This window comes from Miniopterus natalensis, chromosome 8 (assembly GCF_054644295.1).
Source record: "Miniopterus natalensis isolate mMinNat1 chromosome 8, mMinNat1.hap1, whole genome shotgun sequence".
NCBI lineage: Eukaryota > Metazoa > Chordata > Mammalia > Chiroptera > Miniopteridae > Miniopterus > Miniopterus natalensis.
Genome location: NC_142088.1, coordinates 16360906 through 16381804, shown reverse-complemented (window position 1 = coordinate 16381804; position 20899 = coordinate 16360906). Strand labels below are relative to the sequence as shown.

Sequence of the window (20899 nt, the reverse complement as noted above, 5' to 3'; positions counted from 1 at the left end):
AATTTGTTCTTGCCAGGCAGCAGAGAATTAAATAAAAAGTTGCATACGGCTGCTTGCAACAATCTAGGCTTGCGAGATTGTTAAGTGGGTTAGCAGCTTGATCTCCCCACTCCTTTCCCCCAGCTCCCTGGAGAGACGCCAGCCCCGCGCCCCAGGCCTCCCGTGCAACCAGCAATCTCTCGGCTTCTGCTCCAGACTTTGAAATAAAAGTGACTTAGTGAGGGGACACCAAGACGGGAGGGACGACACACATACGACGCCACCTTGGTAAACGTTATGAGAAGAGGGGCTTAATTACACCATTTTCAGTGACTTGTAATAAACATGCTCCTTTTACTTCAAAGCTTTCTCTAAGTGATGAGAAATTAGAGAGGGAAAGGAAAATAGTTAAGTTCTTAAAGTCTACTGAATGGTGCAACTGAGTTCCACGAAACCACTTCTGTCAGTAAACGGGAATAAACGTGTGAACGGTCATGAAACATATGAATGATGGTTGCAAAACAGGACACAGGCCAGACGGAATCACTCTGAACCCACTGCAGAGTAAACAGATCAGAGAGAAGCAGAAGGCGGGTAATGCTGAACGGATCCAGCATAATTTTCATTCAACTTTACACAGTTGCTTTAAACACCAAATATACGCGTAGGGTTTTATGTCTTAAAAAATCAACTATGAAATTCGTTTTGAATCTCATCGTTTCAGGCACTTGTTATTTGAGTCAATATAAATTTTATTTGGTTCAGATGAGTATCTTTTTAAAAATTTAAGTCAGTTCTTATGAGCTAGCATTTCAACGCCTATCCTTAATTCCTCCAGGCTTAGAATTGCAATTCTCCTATAGGAAGATGACTTAAAACTTTATATAGGGCTACATTTTTAAATTATAAAAAAAGGAATTAAAAATGTAGCAGAGCACTAGATGTGTCTTACTAATAATCCTTGATTTATATTTTAAAAAGAAACATTGTGAAAAATACATATAACGAAATTGACCGTCTCAACCATTTTTAAACGTACAGCTCAGTGGTATTAAATACAGTCCCACTCTGTGCAACATATATGCCCATGAGTCTTGTCATCTAATAAATATGAAATAATATGCTAATCAAACAATTCCCATCGTTCCTTCCCCCAGCCCCTCGCAAGCACCAGCATATTTTCTGCCTTTAGGATGTGGACTGTTCTAAGTCTCGCATACAAGGGAAATCAGACAGTATTTGTCTTTTTTATAACTGGGTTGCCTCACTTAGCGTAATGCCCTCAAAGTTCATCCATGTTGTAGCTTATGTCAGAATTTGCTTTTTTTAAGGCAAAATAATATCCCATTGCATGTAAATACCATATTTCACTTATTCATTCATCCATCCATAAACGTTGGAACGATTACCTTGATTAGACTTTTCTTGGTTGTCATAAAATTTAAACAGTGTGTGTACTTCTTATTACTTTTTATCCCCAAATGAGATAAATGTCACCCAGTTCCAAAAATCTCCAAATTCAAAAACTCAAGAAATGTTAGGAGCTACTGATTATTCTGACTGCGTGGCCTTTATTCATGCTGTCGGTACAGCATACAAGCCTTTTCCATAATACCAGTGACTTTTAGTTAACTAATGATTTTTTTTTTTTTTTCAGTGAAGATTCCCATAGTGAAAACTTGTTAAAATTTACTTTAACGTAAGTTTCTGAGAAACAATAAAATCTGAAGGCTGCCCCCTACTGGATAATTTGAACCCCAGAGATCTGCTATTTCGTAACATTTTCATCTTTTCAACCATTCACTGGAAGACAGCAAGTCCTTATTACCAAACATCCCAAGTTTTCAAGGCTCTCAGCTACCCCAAATGGGGCTCTTAAAACCTACCTTACAGAATTTCTGTAAGAATCAGAAATAGGGTTCTTTAAATGCACGTGATACACCAGGCCCAGAAGGTCACAGGCCCTTAAAGCACTGTTATTGTTAGTGCTGAAATTAGTAACAGAAGTTTCACATAACAGAGAGCTATATATTCTCTAAGAGGGGACTCATGTATTCAGTATTTGGCTCATTTGCAGCTACTGTCAGATTTTGTAGAATTTTGCAAGCTGGTTGTTAAATACAGCCATTGAAAAATATTAAAGTATATAAATCCCCAATTAAATTTTGTTGAAACAAAGCTAATATATACTTAAAATTCATAATTTCCCGATTCATTTACTATATTTTACTATTAGCTGTACAACTGACTTTGTTTACATCTTTTGAGTCTGTATGGTGGAAATAGTACCTAAAGGCATGCAAACTAGGCATCTCTTCCAAAATCCACATTCATTGCTAAAAAGGGACAAAGTTAGGCATGTTTACACCAAGGAAATAAGCAGGCTTTACAAATGAAGGTGTTTCCCCCTATTTTTGTAGAGTGGCTGTTACACATTTACCAGCACACTGCTGACATGTAGTATAATTTAAGGCTGAAGAAACAGTGCTTTGGGAAATGCACTATTAAAACTTTTCTAAGGAGGTCACAATATATGCTGTGCCTGCAATGGCTTTTCCTTATGAAACAAATTGATGTTTCCACTAATTCAGAAACAGAAGATGAAGTGAGCCTTCACCTGGAAAAGAAGTAAGGAGCCCAGGGAAATTACAGGAGTTGGTACCCAAGGTTTGGAAACGGTCAGAGGGGATGTCCCCACCTGCAACACATGGGCAGGAACACAGATGTCCAGTATGGGCCTCTCTGTCCCCCCTTCCTATAACATTCTTATGTTAATAAGTAGTCTCATTTGTATTTTGAAGGAATCGGGGTACAGTGGGTCTTAAATCAGTTGAGGGTGTGCCCGAAAGAGCTGAGGTTACTGGAGTCATTGTCAGCAGAGGCTGGGTTGCAGTAACAATAGTCAAAGAGGAGAGACTAAGAAACTTCTGCAGATTTTAGGTGATTTATATGCAAAAGGGAAATGGAAACTAACAATATCAAATTGTTGAGACCAATATGTGCATATATAACTATGTGTATACACATTTATATGTTTATATATATATTTATTACATACAAATGAATTTTATGAAAATCTCTTCTTATGAATCTAGTCTCACAGGCCCTCTCTGATATGGGTCAGGCTCCAGTTCTTACTCTCATGAAGAATATTAAAAAGACAGCTGCGCAGCCTAGCCAGTTTGCTCAGTGGTCAGAGCTTCGGCCCGCTGGCTGCAGGGTCCCGGGTTCAATTCTGGTCAGGGAGCATGTGGGAGGCAACCAATCAAGGTGTCCTCTCTCACATCGATGTTGCTCTCTCTCTCTTCCTCTCTCTCCCTCCCTCTCCTCCACTCTCTGAAAAGCAACGGAAAAATATTCTCTAGTGAGGATTAAAAAAAAGGCAAAAAAAACCCCAGCAGAGCTGTCACTTTATCTTATTTTTTGAAATACATCCCCAGATACTGTTAGTTCTATTTGCTAATATTTACATAGAATAATTGCAACTAAAGTTTTAAGTGTTCTTTAGTTCTTTTGTTTTTGTTTTATTATTGAGGTCCATAAATAATCTATTTCTCTTTTGTAGGTCTTTTCTAAATGTTATCTTTTGAGTTCATAAGGATTCATTTATTCTTTTTTACATACTTTTTTTATTTCCTTAATTTAAGCTTTTATTTAAAAATATTTTAAAAAGAGTTTTCTACCATGGGAGAAGCATTTTTCAAGGCATTCCTGAAATAAAGAGAAAATTAGAAAATTAAAAAAAAAAAAAAGGTATGGGTTTGACTATGTTTGCATTTATGTAAAACTGGATATCTGCATATATAATACACATAAACTAAAGCTGTACCGAAATGCATTGTGGGTATGTTTTCCTGCTACTTTTAAAAAAAACTCTTCTACAAAAGTTCAAACTTAGAAGAGTGCTTTTATTTTATGTATATATTGATATTGAATAAGTGACAATGTTGATAAATAAAAAAATCAGGTTTAATTCTACTCCATTTTGAGACAATTATTTTCTAGTTCAAGAAAGTTATGTATATGAGGCTCAACTTGCAATATTAGTAAGGAGCCAGCGATTATTAAGATATATGAGTCATTAAATGAAAAATATAGTTTTAAGTTTTACTAATAGATTTAACTCAGGCAGAACATCTGGTTTAAACAAATAATTACTCCTGGAATTATGTTTGTGAACATAATGCTCTTTTATGGATTTGCCAATTTCCCCCCACTGTCACTTCTATCGTTAGCCGGTTTTTGGTTTTAGGAAGCATTTGAGAATTAGTGGTGCATCTGGTGTAAGCTAAATAAAAGAATGTAGGATCTAGAGCATCTGGGGTTTGGTCCTTTCAGTGTCTCGGTGAGACCAAGTTTCATAATTCCTCCATTTTTAAGGCTGAATAATGTCCCATTGTTTGTATATACCCCCGTTTTCATCCAGTCATTCACTGATGAACATTTGGGGAGCTTCTACCTCTTGTGAACAAAGCTACTGTGATTATAGGTGTGTAAATATTTCTTTGAGGCCACACTTTCCATTTTTTTTTTTTTTTTTTTTTTAATATACAACAAGAAGTAGGATTGCTGGATGATATGGCAGTTTTATTTTTAAGTTTTGAGGAACCACCATACCATTTTCCATAGCAACTGCACTATTTTGCAATTTCAGCAAAACTGCACAAGTGTGTCAATTCTCCACATCTTCACCAAAACTTACTATTTTCTATTATTTTGATAATCATCATTCTTATGGGTGTGAGCTGATTTTTCATGGTTTTTATTTGCATTTCTCTATGAATTAGTTATGTTGACTATCTTTTTATACGCTCATTGTTATTTGTATATCATCTTTGGAGAAATGTCTATTCAAGTCCTTTGCCAGTTCCTACATCAGGTTTATTTTTCTGTTGTTGAGTTGTACGGGTTCTTTACATATTCCTGATATTGACCCCTTATCAGGTATATGATTTATAAATATTTTCTCTCATTTTGTAAGTTGCCTTTTCACTCTTTGGTTGTTTCCCTTGATGCACATAAGTTTTAAGTTGTATATAAACCCATTTTCTGATTTTTGCTCTAGTTGCCTACGCTTTTGTTGTCATATCCAAGAATTATTGCCAAATCCAATGTCATGAAGCTCTTCCTCTATGTTTTCTTTTAGGAGTTTTATAGTTTGGCATCTTATATTTAGATCTTTAATCAATTTTGAATTAATTGTTTTATATATTGTAAGATAACAGTCTAACATTAATCTTGTGGATATCTAGTTTTCCCAACACTATTTGTTAAAGAAACTGTCCTTTAAAAATAATACTTATGCCTAACACTGCTTCAAAACTCCATTACATACAAATTCTACTATTAGAATTTTTAATTTAATGTACAGCCAAAGACGCTATTACTACATCATGTATTTACCTTTTAAGTATGATGATACATGTATTTTAATAGAATTTATTTTTCTTGTAATCCTTTGTAATACATATCATACATTTATTAATTTTATGCATTTAAAATATAACATCTTTATTTTTTTGCCTATTTATTCATTTAAAAATGTTATAAGAAGGGGACTCTGGGTTTCACTATACTGCCACAAGGGTCTGTGGCCTCAAAAAATATTAAGAATTCAGAGATTTTTTTCAGTAACCGGCAACAGATGAAGTCTTGAACTACAGCAATGAAAATAGGAACTATGTAAAATCAAGAAATAAGCAAATTCATCATGATTTAATGATTAAATAAATTCCAAGACTGAGGAAAAGGTGAAGTCAATGATAACTGCCCAATTTTAAACTGGGGTGACTGAGTGGTTGGTGGTGTGTAGCTCTGGGAATCATCAGGGTAGAAGTTGCATTTAAAACCATGGGAGTGCCTGTGATCACCCATGGGGAGAATTAAAGGAAGAAACTGACTGAGGATAAGCCATAGGTAATCAATATTCAAAGACCAGCCAATTCATTATCATCTGCTATGGAGACACGCAGTATATAAAATGAGTCAGCAAACAGAACCAGCATGGAAAGAATTAAACTTCGATGAGCAAGTGGTAGTTAATTTGTAAAGGACCATTCATTATGACTCCACTTTGCATTTGTAATTTTTGTGCTTGCAATTATTTGCAGGCAAAAAGAAATGCAGCTCTGGTTGTCTAATTATAGGCGCAACCATCCAAATTTGCCCTGAAAAGAACAGCACAAAGAGATGCCATCTGGGAAAGTGCAGCCAACCCCTCAGACCTCTTTTCCTCCAGCTTCCTGGGAGGCTGGTGGACACCCTTCCTTTTACCCTCTGCCCCGGGCTCTCTTCTTGCCGGATCTTGTTCATGCATTCGGGCCAGTCCTTCTAACAAGCTGACAGTCAGTGGGCCTTTCCTCTTATCAACCCATTAGGCATTTTCTATACGCAATGCATAGTCTGAGCAGACTGAAAATGAAAGCCATTTCTGAAACATAGCATTTGCCTTGTTGGTGTGAACAAATTCAATCTTTTATTCACATGTAATTTTACAAGGTAGGCAACTTGAACACTGTAAAGATGAAATCACATACAAATTTCTGCTCAAAGGTGACAAGAAAATTATGTTACTATACTTTTTAAAAGAAAAGTTTCAGCCATTTATTGAAAACACAGCTGTCAGTTTGAATCAAATGTATTCGTATTTCCCCATTAAATTCTTAGGGCCATGATGAAACTTAATAATTGTCCCTTGGAGTTTGATTTCCTATAAAGCGTCATAACACGATCAGTACAATTTCAGATAATTGTTGAACTGTGTGATGATAGTTATGATTTCAGGTGGGAAATATAAAATAATAGATGAGAAATATAAAACCCAGGTTAGCACTTGATAAAGTTTCTGTTCTCATACAAACATCAGTAGTAATAAATGTGGGGACAACGTAGCCTGCTTTATGAAAATGACACTCATTCCTGGCATAAAAAGTTTTAAAGGTTTTAATGATAGTTCAAATATCACAGGCTTATCATTTAATTATATTAAAACACTTTGAATCTGATAAATCCTCTGTGGTGGAAATAATACATTTTTAGGATGGGAAATTGGGTTGTTTATTTGGCTGACTAGAACCAGAAAATGACATATTTCTCCTATATAAAATCTATATTTCTGCACTCTACTTATCATGTTTTGGGTTCTCATGAAGGTTTTAGGGGCAAATGAAGGCTTAGGAATTAATTCTAAAAGGTTCAAAAGTTTGTTCATTTTAATTATAATAAATAGGAAGGCACATTGTTGTTCCACTGCCTTAATCTCCGTGGTGTATGGGTCACAAAGAGTTAACCAGTAGTTAGGCACCAGCCTTAAGTTTATGGACAATGGGGCACACGCTTAGACACTGAAAATATGGTAACATAATTTAGAGTTATCGAAAGGGGTCATGTTAAGAAAATGAGAACTCTGTAAAGGGGAAGTATCAATCCAAAAAGAGAGTTAATTAGAAATAAAAGATTGTTCTGTCATAAAAAACAAGATTTCAATGGATATGACTGAAATTCAAAGTATTATTAATGGCGTGATAAACAAAAGCTGCTCATTTTCACAAGAGGTAGAAGAACATTCTCAGACATTCGAAAGGACAATGCTACTCACATCCTGAGCTACCATTGGTCGACACCAGGGTCAAGTTGGAAGGCCACGGGTTCCGAACAATGTCTTGCCAATGAATTGTGTCTGCGTAACACAGAAATTTGTTCTGGTCTACATAGACGCCGCCATTTAGGATTTCTGTATTAAAACAAAGAAACAGATTTGTCGTCAAACTTTCTGTTGATGAAAAGGTAGTCAATCGAAATGGTTTACACTTAAAATGTTTTCAGTGTTAAATTAGAGTTATTTTGTTAATAGTCAGGATATTTTTTTAAATATGTGTTACTGAGTCACATAAATTAAATGGCAGAAATTGAAGAGATAAAAAATACAAAGAAAAACAACCACTCATAACCCAAATGTTCAGAGAGAAAACAGTCTTAACATTTTGGCATAGACACTATCAGTCTCTTTTCTTCTAAAATCAGGGTAATATTGCCCATACTATTTCATAACCTGCAAATTGTAATAGTAAATGGTGAATAGTTAGTGGCAATTAAATAAACTCCTATACATTATTTCTAGTGAGAATATACCAGAGTATAAACTAAATAGGACTTATTTAACCAATCTCCTCTTGTTGATTATTAACTTATTTATCTCAGATTAGTTCTTTAAAATAAGTTTCCATAAATTATATTATAAGATCATACAGTATGAGTATTTTTAAGGCTTTTGGTCCAAGTTATCAAATTTCCCTTAAGAAAAATTGTTTCGGTCAATGTGACATTGACTAGAATCCGTAGGTAAATAATTAGCCCCAAACAGAAGCTAAAATTAATGACTGCTTCAATCACAAAAATGTTCTTTGTCTTGAATGGAATCAATAGAATTGCCAATTATTCTCTGAGAATAACACAATGTGAGATAGAATAAAAACGCTATGTTCACTGAACAATGGCACGGCTGTGGGATAAAATGCACTAGTGCCAACTTTTACTTGTTTATTTCACAACACTTGCCTTGATCAGGTAACTTGTCTCCCTGAACAATGGTTGATCATATACCTGGATTCTATTTTGGTCAGCTTTAAGTTAGCCAGAAAAAAAATGTAAATATTTCTTCTGAAAATACTATTGTTATTATCTGAAGAAATTAGTTAGAAATATACATAACACCTTCCCGCTCAATATCTACCACATTTTCTCCTCTTGTTTAATAAAAAAAACAACTTAAGATAAGCCATACACCAGTCTATAAAGCATTCAGTTACAAGTACCCCAAACCCAATTAATAGTAGATAGGGGGTGATTTTTCTCCTGTAATAATCAGAGACCTGTAGACAGCAGTTGCAGATATTAGTTGAGCTGCTCCGCAGGCCCCACTGCCTGCCTGAGAGCTGGCTCTGCTCTCTCCAGGCACGAGACCGGCGTTAGTCTGGAGTCAGGGCCTGTGAAGAAAGGGGAGCAACACGCCTCCTCCTCGGAAGGCTCCGGCCACCTATCCTGGAAGACATGCTCTCCTCGGGAATTAAGTCTGCACTTCACTGGCCAGTGCAATATCCACAGCCATTGTTAGTGCAAAAGAGGCCAAGGAAGCAAGTATTCAGGTGGATGCGTTGCTACACGAACAAAACCCAAACAAGCATGAGTGTTAGGGAGGAGGGGGAGGACCATGGATATTGGGGAGGCAAGCGACTCTGTCTCCCATGGTGGCCTTGAGAGGACCCTGCACAGTATCTCAAGCGAAATTTTTATGAGTCAGCTAAAACCAACAGGGGAGATAAAAGATGAAGCAGACAGGTGACACCGTAAAAGGGGTGTTTGTGAAAGTGAGACCAGGGGGCCCATCTAAATTGCCTCTGTGCTGCATGTGTAAAATCCTCCAGATTTAGTTTGACATTGCACAGCTTTCCACATTTAAAATCACTCATAGTTCCATCATCAATCCTTTCACCGACTATCAGCTCCATTTTCTCAAGTGAGAAAAAATAAAGAAACAATAAGGAATTAGATAATCTTTCTCCTTCTAAAACTCAGTTCATTATTTTTCATAACCTACCCACACAACCTTCATCAAAGCAGAAGGGAGATGTAAGATGTAAGAACGATTGTGAAAATGAATGTCTACGTTAATGTTTGGCATTAAGTTTCTATCTAAGAAATGTGACGATCTCATACTAATAGCTTTCTCATGAGACATTAGGTGATGCACTTCTATAGGAGTAATTCTTCATTAGGCAACAAAGAAAGGAGATTTTGACTGCTTTCCAAGAAATAAAGGTTATTTTTCAGTCTAAGTTTGGAAAGTTCTACTTTAAAAAAAAAAAAAGTGAAGAGAAAAGGTAATAGCTCACAGATTGTAGAAGAGCCTGTATTTTTCAGGAGTCACATTTTAATGCAAATAGTTTATACAGAAGGAACACAGTATCCATCTCTAACTTCCTATCTAGAAATATTCAAATAGAATCAGATTATATTATATTGAATAATAATCTCATCATATCCCTTCCTTCAACAATATTAATCTGCTACCAATGTTTACATTTGTTTCTTAGAAATATTCTGCTCAAGAGCTTGATTTGTACTTTGAAAGGATTTAGAAAGGAGGCAGTAATAATTCAAGTATAATCTTACAGGCTAAAATTTCAAATTAAGACTGCAATCATGATAAGTACGGATACTTCTGTCATCCTAATTCAAAACCTAGCAACTGCTAGCAATTCTGATCAGGAGGATTTATAAATTTTTTGTATTTAATAATGGATAGTTTATTCGTCTGTGTGTGTGTGTGTGTGTTTACCTTAAAAAAGGTCTTTTTCCTTTATGTTTGGCTTAGAACCTATTCTTTACTGAATGTCAAACCCCACAATCAGAAAATGCGGATTTGATTGACATCTATAGGAGAGTTTTAATATATCTTACATTTTCTTTTGATCAATTTGATTACCTAACATGTCAAGATATAATGTTAAAATTGCATGTATTCATTTGTATAGTTCACATTGACTTTTAAGACTTTATATGATTTTTAAATATTAATTTATTATGTTTTGTGGGGAAGTATTTAAATTTATTTCTAGAATAAGATAATTCTAGTGAAATGTATTAACCTATAAGAAAGTTCTTAAGACACCAATTATGTAATGGAAAAAATGGATAATTAATGTTTCTGCCTTGGTTGACTGTAGAGACATGATCACACTTTTTTATTAGAAAGGGGGACAAATATTAGAAAAAGAGAACAGCTTGATAAGATATTTATCTAAAAAGATACCAAAAACAAAATGTCTGGCTTTACTTTAGATCTGTCTTTGCTAACACAAGAACAGCAGAGCTTTCCATAAATATTATTAAGATTTATTGGAGGTACCATGTCTTTACACCAAGAGTTTCCCTCCCACTGCCATGAAATACAATTATAAATAATTAAAATTTAAAACCATGACAGAAAGGACAATTTCTAATTCCAAGCAGAATAAGCAAATGAGGTGCAAATTTAATTGATATTCAAACAAAGATGCATACAGTCTGGAAGAGTGGAAAGACAAAAAAAATTGAATAAGTAAATAAACTCAAGGTAATCTCATTCCACTGTATTTCACTTCCACTGTAGACAATATATTGGAGTAAATTAAGAGGGACACAATCAGATTCTGGGCCACTGGAACAATTGGTAGAAAAAAGCTACTATGAATTTTCTTATATTATATAAAAGTATTTCCAGTAATTTCAGAAGACAGTACTGTTTCTTCTTAAAAAAATGTCATGGCTAAATATAGTGAAGTATATTAAATGTGACATTCTATGAAAAAAGTATTTCATTACAGAAAAAGTCCAGTAAACAAATATGTCTGTGTCTCAAACATTTCCTACCAGATTAATGCAAGTCAAGTAAAAATATTATGAATCATTTTGTATTTAAAGTAAATTGTAAACCACACTATTCTTTAATATATTGAATTTAATATATGTATAGCACACAATTTGTAACTGAAAGATTAAACTCCGTGAAGGCAGGGGGTATTTTTCAGTCCTACATTTATAGCATCAAACCTAAAGCAATGGATATTTTTTAAATTGAGCTGAAAAATAAAAGTACCATGGAATTTGCCACCAACATTAACTTCTATTGTTGTTCCTAATTTTAAATTATGTTCTGATGAAATTAGATCAAGATTAAAAGTATCTTTTTCCATAGATACTCAATAGCTCATCTTATCTGGTTCTACATTTTATAAAGTTTGTTTCATTCAAAAGTGTGTCTAACATGTAAGCCACAAGCTAGATACACAACTATTTGTCTCATTAAAGAAAACTTAATATCTCGAGTTTAGGAAAAATCAAAAGTATCTACCTAATTTTGAGGTTAGAGCTTTTATAAGATAAAAAAGAAATAACAGTTACATAAAATGCTTTTAACTGATAATGTACAGAATTATTGCAGGCAGTGTGTTTAATATTTACAGTACACATTTAGATGTGTTCATTGGTATCCCTAACCTATTTTGTGAACCAAGTTCAATTATTTATCAAGTGAATCATGATTTTGCCCTACCCCAGACATACCAAACTCCCCCATACCTGTGCAAATTATCTAGCATATGCTACCCAGAAGTCTAAAATCATATTTTTATACTGAACCATAAATCTACTTCATATCATTCCTTAAATTATTTTTTAAAAGGTCTAAAGTGTCAAAATAGCATTTTAAAGAGGGTATAAAGTACTAGTGACTTAGCTTCCAATCCCAAAAGTTGTCATTTTGACCAGTTCCTCCCTTGTTTCCCATTTGCATAAGTCTAATGAAGAAATAAATGTTTGTGTCATTTAAAGAAGTTCTTGTGTGCTCTTCATTTCTTTCCAAATGCTAGTTATTATAGTGAATTTGGGGACGAGTGACCATTAAGAGAATCATGGACATTTTGCAAATATATTCTCTCAAAAGGAAATGTGACAAAACACTGAATCGTGGCTTTTTCTCCTGCCCCGTATGAAATAGCCTAATTGTGATGTAGCATCCCTGCTGAAAATACAGATTAATATGACCTTTTTACTAGGCTTCAGAAGTTGACAAAATTGCTTTGACCCCATGCACAACTGGCAACCATTTCATAAAGAAGATTGAATGTCTTTCTCTCTTTATAGATTAAAGATTATAATGTTAAATGCAGTCAGCCATATTCCACTTCAGTCTATATGACTGGTACCAATAGTAAATATTTTACTTCTACTCACAAAGCTACCACCCACAATCCTATAAGAAAGACCTAAGAAGCAAGGATGGAACACTTAACCTCAGTCCTTGACGGGATAGCTACATGTCTTTTTTTGCATGGGTGTAACTACACGTCAACCTCAGAATTACAATGACAATAAAAATGAAGATTAGAAATATTGCACTTGTCTAATTACAGTGGGAATGTTTTGACCGTGCATGTATCAGAGTTACATTGCCTATCCAAGCCGAAGGTCAAGAAGAGAAAAGTGGCAAAGCCCATCTTCAAGATGAAGCTGCAAAAGCAGTTACTAGATTTTCTCAGACATAAAGCAATGCATCTTTCTCACTGTCATCACCTTAATCCACACAAGTCTGTTGGCAGGTAGTGATACAAAAGTAATATAGCTCACATCATCGACCTGTGATACTTAATACATCATCTCTGGAATGGACTTGGTCCAGAGATTCCTGTGTCTTCCCCAAACCCAGACCTTTCAGCTGGGAGCACGATGAATAGTTGCTACCCCACTGGGTCAGCCCTCAAGGTTCGTTATTAATAAGCTGAGACTCTAAAGGCTAATGAGAACCGGGTGCTTGAGGAGACAATGGCTCATTCATCATCAATCAAGCTTTGAAGTTTTTATACAGATGATTTAAGGAGAGTTGAAGTGTGCAAAATTGAAATGTCACATTTGTATTGGGAGTGGGGAGAGGGTGATAATGTAAATGAGTGATGTAACCTTCTATATTTCAGCTCGGTGATCAGAGTCAAAAGCTCATGGATGCGGACACCAAATGTTAGGAAATAACAGTAGACAGTTTTTTATCAGAGCAAGGCAATTTCTAGAGAAATTTTTAGATTCATTGGATAAAAATCAGCTTAAGATTGAAAATAATAGCAAAACTATCTTGGTTTCAACTCAGTGGACCTCAGTAATGTTCTCCATAATGCTACAAAGCATTAATATACACTTTAGGGTCCACTACAATTCTTAGCTTTCATTATGTTTCAACTTGAGTCCCAGCTCCTCTGTGAAGTCTACTGCAACCATCTATTTTTTAGAGGTTAACTGACTTGAACTCATACAACACAGAATATCTGAGCCACTCATCTAACAGAGCAAATGTTACCTCACATTCTTTATTTTTTTGTGCACTTGTCTTGTCTCCCCTATAATATTCTAAGTCTCTAGAGGATAAGAACCATGACATACATCTTTTTTGTGGCCCTTGTGTCAAAGAAAGTGTGAGACGCATAATAGAAATTAAATGTTTTGAGTGATTATTATGATATTAAGATCTTTAGAACCTGATTGACATTTGTAAAGAAGTTGTTACTGGCTTAATTAATAGCATAATGTTAGTGCTTTCTCTTCAAGCACTAGATAACGTTTACACTATAAATAATATAAAACATTGATTAAAACTAGTGCGATCTTAATGTATTAATTATTTCTATTAGGGAAGTAGTAATCCACTTAAATCATTGCTATTCTCTGGAAAACTTTAAAAATAAATTTTGTCTTGTAACTGTCTTTATAAATACAGCATTTTCGTCTCAAATTGTTCACTAACTTCATTTATAATTTTATATGTGTGTCAACATGCGTAATATTTTTCCTCTAATAACTTCTAAACTTGTACTCCCCCTGTATTTCCTTATTCCTGGTAAAATCAGAATAACATGCTGAAAAAGTCAATTATAGTTGACTCTTGAACACAGGTTTGAACTGTGTGGGTCAACTCATACAAGTTTTTTTCAATAAATGCCATAAATATATTTTCTCTTATGATTATCTTAATATTTTCCTTCTCTATCTTACCTTATTATAAAAATACAGTATAGAATACATAAACGTACAAAAGATGTGTTAATTGACTTTATTTTATCAGTAAGGCTTTAAGTCAATAGTAGGCTATTCACATTTAAATTTGGGGTGAGTCAAAAGTGATACACAAATTTTTTACTGTGATGAGGTGTCATCACCACTAACCCTCATGTTGTTCAAGGGTATACTGTGGAATCAAAACTTGAGATTTATCATTAATTCCTTCGCCTCTATATTTAATCAGTCATAATACCCTAAATAAAATTCCTCATAATGCTTATTTTAATTTATCCCATTCTTTTTACATCCACCATTATGCCTTAATTCAGGTTCTATTATATCATATCAGATTCAACTTTTTGCCTTTAACCTACCCTCTCCATAAATCCATCTTGCACGTTAACATTATAATATATTGTATATTAAAGTTAGATAGATATATAAATAGATCTTCTGCCAGGAGGGCTTTGAGAGGGAAGGCAATAATACTAAACCTAGCTAACTGTGTAAAACTGAGTTTAAAATCTAGTTTTCTACTTGCTAGATGTGTGACCTTGTTTACCTTTATGGTTCACCTCTATGACAATATTGTACTCATAGTATTTGTCATACAATTGTTGATTATATTACATTTTATACTTACTAATTACTCAAGTAGTGGTTTACTAATTGGTATAAACAAGAGTAATGTTTTTGCTATGTATTCATTTAATTTAGTATTAGTATTAGATTAGATTGCCATTTAAAAGATAGATTTTTATTCTTCTTTCATAAAATAGGTTGGCTAGGTGATCCCAAGCTATTACGGAAAATCCACAGTCATCAGGGGCCCAGATTCCATTTCATCTTGTTGCTCCACCATCTTTAATACAAGAGAAGTTTCCATCTGGTCATATTGGTTCAGAAGATAGAGGAAAGCAGGAAGAACAGAGGAGGAATGCATGCTGTCTCTTAATTAAGGTCCCTGAAAACAGCCAAAGACATTTATACTTATATCTCATTGGTCTGAATTCAGTCAAGGAGCCACAGTGAGGCAAAGAGAAGGTAGGGAATCATAGCCTTTGGCTTGGGTGGCCACGTGGCTAGCTAAAGTTATATCTATTTAAAATGGATAGTGGTAATGGATATTGGGAGACAAGCTGTCACACCAACTCTAAAATCTCCTTGCATCTTCCAGATATTTATAAAACATAAATCTTATGACTTAAACAAATGCAATTTTTTGCCAACTTTTTCATTAAGTATAATATACATCCATAGATGTGACTATATCATATACAATGTATTTTTACAAACTCAACACACTTATGTAACCAGCACCCCGATCAAGAAATAGAATGTTCCATTACCACAAAGGCCTTCATCACAGTTTCTTTATCACTCCCTCCCTATCAGAACCTGCATCCTGACTTGGAACAAGGTCACTTTTATCTATTTTCATAGTTTGCAAATAGTGCTGCTACAAACAACCTTGCATATGCTTTTCGGTGACTGTACATACATAGAAGCGGAATTTCTGGGCCTTAGTGCAGTTTTCCACAGAGCTTTTACCAATTTATATTCCCATTAGTAGTGTATGAAAAACATACTTGCTTCTTAGTGTTGTTAACCTCTGTTTTTTTCCCTGTTTGATTGTAGCCATTATGGTTGGTATGAAGTCCTATCATTTTATTTTACACTTCTCCAATGATTAATAAAGTTGAGCCTCTTAAATACTGTCTTTGAAGTACAATTTTTAAGGTCAAAAGGTTTACGTCTGTTTACTTGAAGAAGAGTCTCCCTATGGGAGAAACACAGAGTACTGTGGAAAACCTAATCCCTATTTCAGGCTATTAGTAAACAACTTAATAAGTTAATGTAGCAAGTGTTACCCTCCTAACTTTTTAACTTTTTTGTGGGGCACTAACTCAGAGTTTTCAAAATGACAGTTTGGAATGTTAAAATATCTTTAAACTATATCAACAATTATGAAAATGAAGAGTGAAGTATGAATTCTGGAAGATAGATGGAACATGCACATTAAGTAAATATGTCTTTAATAAGAGAAATGAACACAATCAAAGGTATATTAAGAGAAAAGAATGAGACATTCAATATCTTCTTGCTATTAAGACAGGATACTCCTTTACATAATCATCAAATATTTTTATTCCCCTATCCACCAGAAAGCCCTCATTACAGACAACAATCCTCTTAAATAACCGCTCCAAGTTTCCAGAAAATGTAATTACTTCAGTAGAACAAATCAGGAGAGTATAATGTTTTCATTACCAATAAGGGGGATGTCATATTATACCCAGAAATGATTTGTCCCTTTAATTTACAGGCTTTGCCACAATAAGCCTGGGATATACTGCAAGGTCACTTTCAGATATCACACCTACGATATTAGTTTGTAGAGTTTTAATAACTCTTCTCACAGTGTCATTGCTTTACTATTTCTCCCTTAGAGTAGTTCCGAAAAATATGATTTCTCTTGATGACATCAATAATAAGTAACATCGCTCTGTATTTTTGCTGCTGGCAAGCTTAGACTTGCAAATAAAAGACAAAGCAAGAGGAAGAAGAATGATTTAATCTTATAAGATGATTATAATACAATTTCAAACAGCAAACATTTTTAAAGTTTTGCTTGTATATTAAATTTATATAAATGAAATCATACAGCATATATTCTCTTTTCTTGCCTTTTTTTTACTCCAAATGATGTTTTTGCGATGTATTTATGCTGTTGCCTGCATTAGTAATTTGTTCACTTTTATTGTGTAAAATTCCATTCTATGAGTGTGACACAATTAGTTAATCAATTAGTTCATATTTTAAGCACATCTTTGTTATGTGTGATTTCAGAAAAGGGAAGTTTCTTTTCTACCCAGGTGACATGTAAACCTTCACCTATTTAAAATCCACATGTGACTTCAGTGGTGGGAGTGTGATATCCTGTAGGGATATTTCAGCACCATGCATTCCATTATATTGCCAGAGGCTTATGCCACCTCCCTGACAACAAATAGGGATCATAATGCCAAGGATGTATCTGATAAGGAGCTAATTTCCAAAGTGTACAAAGAACTCATATTACTCAGCAAGAGGAAGACAAACAATCCAATTAAGAAATGGGCAAAGGACCTAAATAGACACTTCTCCAAAGAGGACATACAGATGGCCAAGAGACATATGAGAAAATGCCCAACATCACTAATCATTGGAGAGATGCAAATTAAAACTACAATGAGGTGTCACTTCATGCCTGTCAGAATGGCTCCATCAACAAATCAACAAATGACATGTGCTGGCGAGGGTGTGGAGAAAGGGGAACCCTGGTACACTGCTGGTGGGAATGCAGACTGGTGCAGCCACTATGGAAAACAGTATGGAGTTTCCTCAAAAAATTAAAAATGGAGCTGCCTTTTGACCCAGTGATCCCACTTCTAGGAATATATACTAAGAATCCTGAAACACTAATCAGAAAGAATATATGCACCCCTATGTTCGTAGCAGTGCAGTTTACAATAGCTAAGATCTGGAAACAGCCAGAGTGCCCATCAGTAGATGAGTGGATAAAAAAGCTGTGGGACAGTCACACCATGGAATACTACGCAGCTGTAAAGAGGAAGGATCTTGTACCCTTTGGGACAGCATGGAGGGACCTGGAGAATATTATGCTAAGTGAAATAAGCCAGGCAGCGAAAGACAATCATCACATGATCTCACTTATATGTGGAATCTAAAGAACTTAAACTGGTGAACAGAAATCATTCAACGACATGGAAGCATGGATCAGACTGACAAATGTCAGAGGAATGGAGGAGGGCGGGTGGGTGGGTGGGGGAGAGAGTAACCAAAGAACTTATATGCATATGTGCACAACTCAAGGTCAGGGACAATGGTGTGTAGAGGGACTGGGGGTGGAGGTGCGACGGGGTGGAATGGGGCATTGGGAGAAAAAGGAACACCTGTAATATTTTGAACAAAAATTAAAAAGAATAAAAAATAAATAAAATAAAATAAATAAAATAATAAAATAATAAAATAAATAAAATAAAATAAAATATAAAATAAAATAAAATATAAAATAAATAAAATAAAATATAAAATAAATAAAATAAAATATAAAATAAAATAAAATAAAATAAATAAAATAATGAAGCCAAAGTATAGAATCCATGGCCTTCTAGACTCCATCCTTCATGTAACTGTAGGAACTTTTGCCCTATTCTTTACTCTTCTGTGAATTATGTAACTGCCTTGTTGTCCCTTTCCATTCTCTGTCAGTAGGTAGAGGAGCTGATAAGACTTGACCAATAATACCCCATCTCAATATGGTTATGGATGTCAAGACTGGGTAATTATTGAGGAATTACCAGATTTAGTTATTTAATAAACCAGATGTGCTAATCAAAGACCATAACTGGCCCATAGATGTGCTTTTCATAGACACTGTAGAAAAATTGAAATATTTACCAATAAATTATGGATTTCTGGCCCCTGTGAACAAAACTGACCTCTGGTGACCCTGGGTTCACATTGTCTCTTGGTAACACTCCTCCAGATCTGGGCAGTCACTGCTCTTTTCAGTTACAACATGTGCTCTCCAGTTTGCCAGAGTCCCTCTCTCTCTATTCCTTAAACCTCCCTTATCTTACCCATTAAGACCAAGCTCCAGGAGACATTAGAAGTTAAAATAGGAATTTGTTTTTGTCAATCAGAGCATGTAAAAGAGGAGGTGCTGTAGAATTCATTATAATACTGACTTTAATAATAACTTACTATGCACTATATAGATATAATTATAGAAAGTTTTATGATTTTTGTTTTTATGTCATTTAAGCCTATTTCCTTTCTTAGAATGCAGTCCTTTTTTTAAAAAAAAAATCCATTAAATGAGTAATGATGTACTTTGGAATGACTTCCTGACTACCTCTGAAAAGAAATGTAGGTTTGGATAAAAAATTTACCTTGATACATTGTCCTGTTATCTATATGCATGTGCCACCTGTCAGCCAAATAGATCCAAAACTGCTTATTAACAAAGCTGAGCAAGTAAACGGGTGAAAGGTATCAATAAATAAACATCTACACTTCATTACTTTAGGGCGCCTACATTGTGTGGAAGGAAGTTCCTTGAAAATGTGCCAACTTTTTGTCAACTTTCCCGTCACATCTTATTATCCTAGCTGTAATTAGAAATCTTGTGAAATTAAGAACCATTAAATTCAATGAGTTTTCAGCATCAGAAATCTGCCCAGAGGCACCCAATGGGTGGGTCTGCCTGAAACTGGGTCCTGCGACTTCTCCCCCCTCTCCTCCGACTCTGGCCCAAGGGAGCACTTTCCACTGGGCTGCGAATGGCACCTGCCCGCAGCAGGGGCGCCGCAGGCCTTGGAGCGGGAGCCAGGCCGCAGCTCCTCCAGCCGCCACCCAGGTTACAACTCTAGAGGCTCCGGGCAAAATGAAACATTAAATGATCACCAAGAAGCAATATTAAAAATTGCGTTTTTAATTTCAGAAATGTATTTTAAGGTATAAGTTATCATTCCTTTACTCTGATCTCCCCATGTTCTCTGGAAATAATTTTGTTTAGCATCTAGTTTGGGACAATACTTGCCCAAATTTGCCATCTAATTGCTCTGAGCTCTGAAGTAAAATGAGAATAGCGGACCAGGGCTACTTAGAAAAATGTTAAGAACAGTTTTCAAAATATTATAGCTTTTTAGAAAATACTGTTTTTTGGGTTTTTGTGTGTTGTTTTTCGTTTTTTAGCTATAAAGAAAGATGTGTATGTAGCAATGGTGAAAGTAAGACTGAGGGCCCTAGTGGTACTCCTGCTAACACTCCCAATTGTTTTCTAGAATTTTATGCTAATCTGGTCCTCCCTCTCCCTCTCCCCTCCCCCTCCCCCCCTTCTCTCCCTCCCCCTCCCCTTCTTTCCGTACCCCTTCCCCTCGGCCTCCTCCTCTGCCTTCTTCTTAATAGATATTATCACTGGAGCTTAATTTTTTATGTAAATTCTTTCAAATATGACATAGCTATATACACACGTGTCCTCCAAAAGTAAATTAGACATAGAATATAAATGCACACAGATAATCTATGCAATCTTCTCTTTAGTAAGGTCATATTAAATTACCTAGTTTAAATATTTTTTTTGAATTTACAATTAAATGTTTAGTTTCATAAAATTTCTAAAAATATCTTTCCTAATTTTACTTGATATGCGAGAAAATTTAAGGACTTTATACTTTAAAAGATAATAAAGTCTGATCATATCCTTTTGTTAGAAGTAGAATAAAAATTCTTCTACATATATTATATACGTATCTGTTTTCTTGGTACA

General features: G+C 34.9%; 1 protein-coding gene across 1 annotated transcript in view; it reads right to left on the bottom strand.

Moving 5' to 3' along the window:
* Nucleotides 1–20899, bottom strand: part of ERBB4 (erb-b2 receptor tyrosine kinase 4) — a 796211-nt gene that overhangs the window by 262428 nt on the left and 512884 nt on the right. The window contains exon 4 of the mRNA XM_016196749.2: nt 7577–7711. Within this exon, the coding sequence (XP_016052235.2) occupies nt 7577–7711 (135 nt within the window). The remainder of the gene's footprint in view (nt 1–7576; nt 7712–20899) is intronic.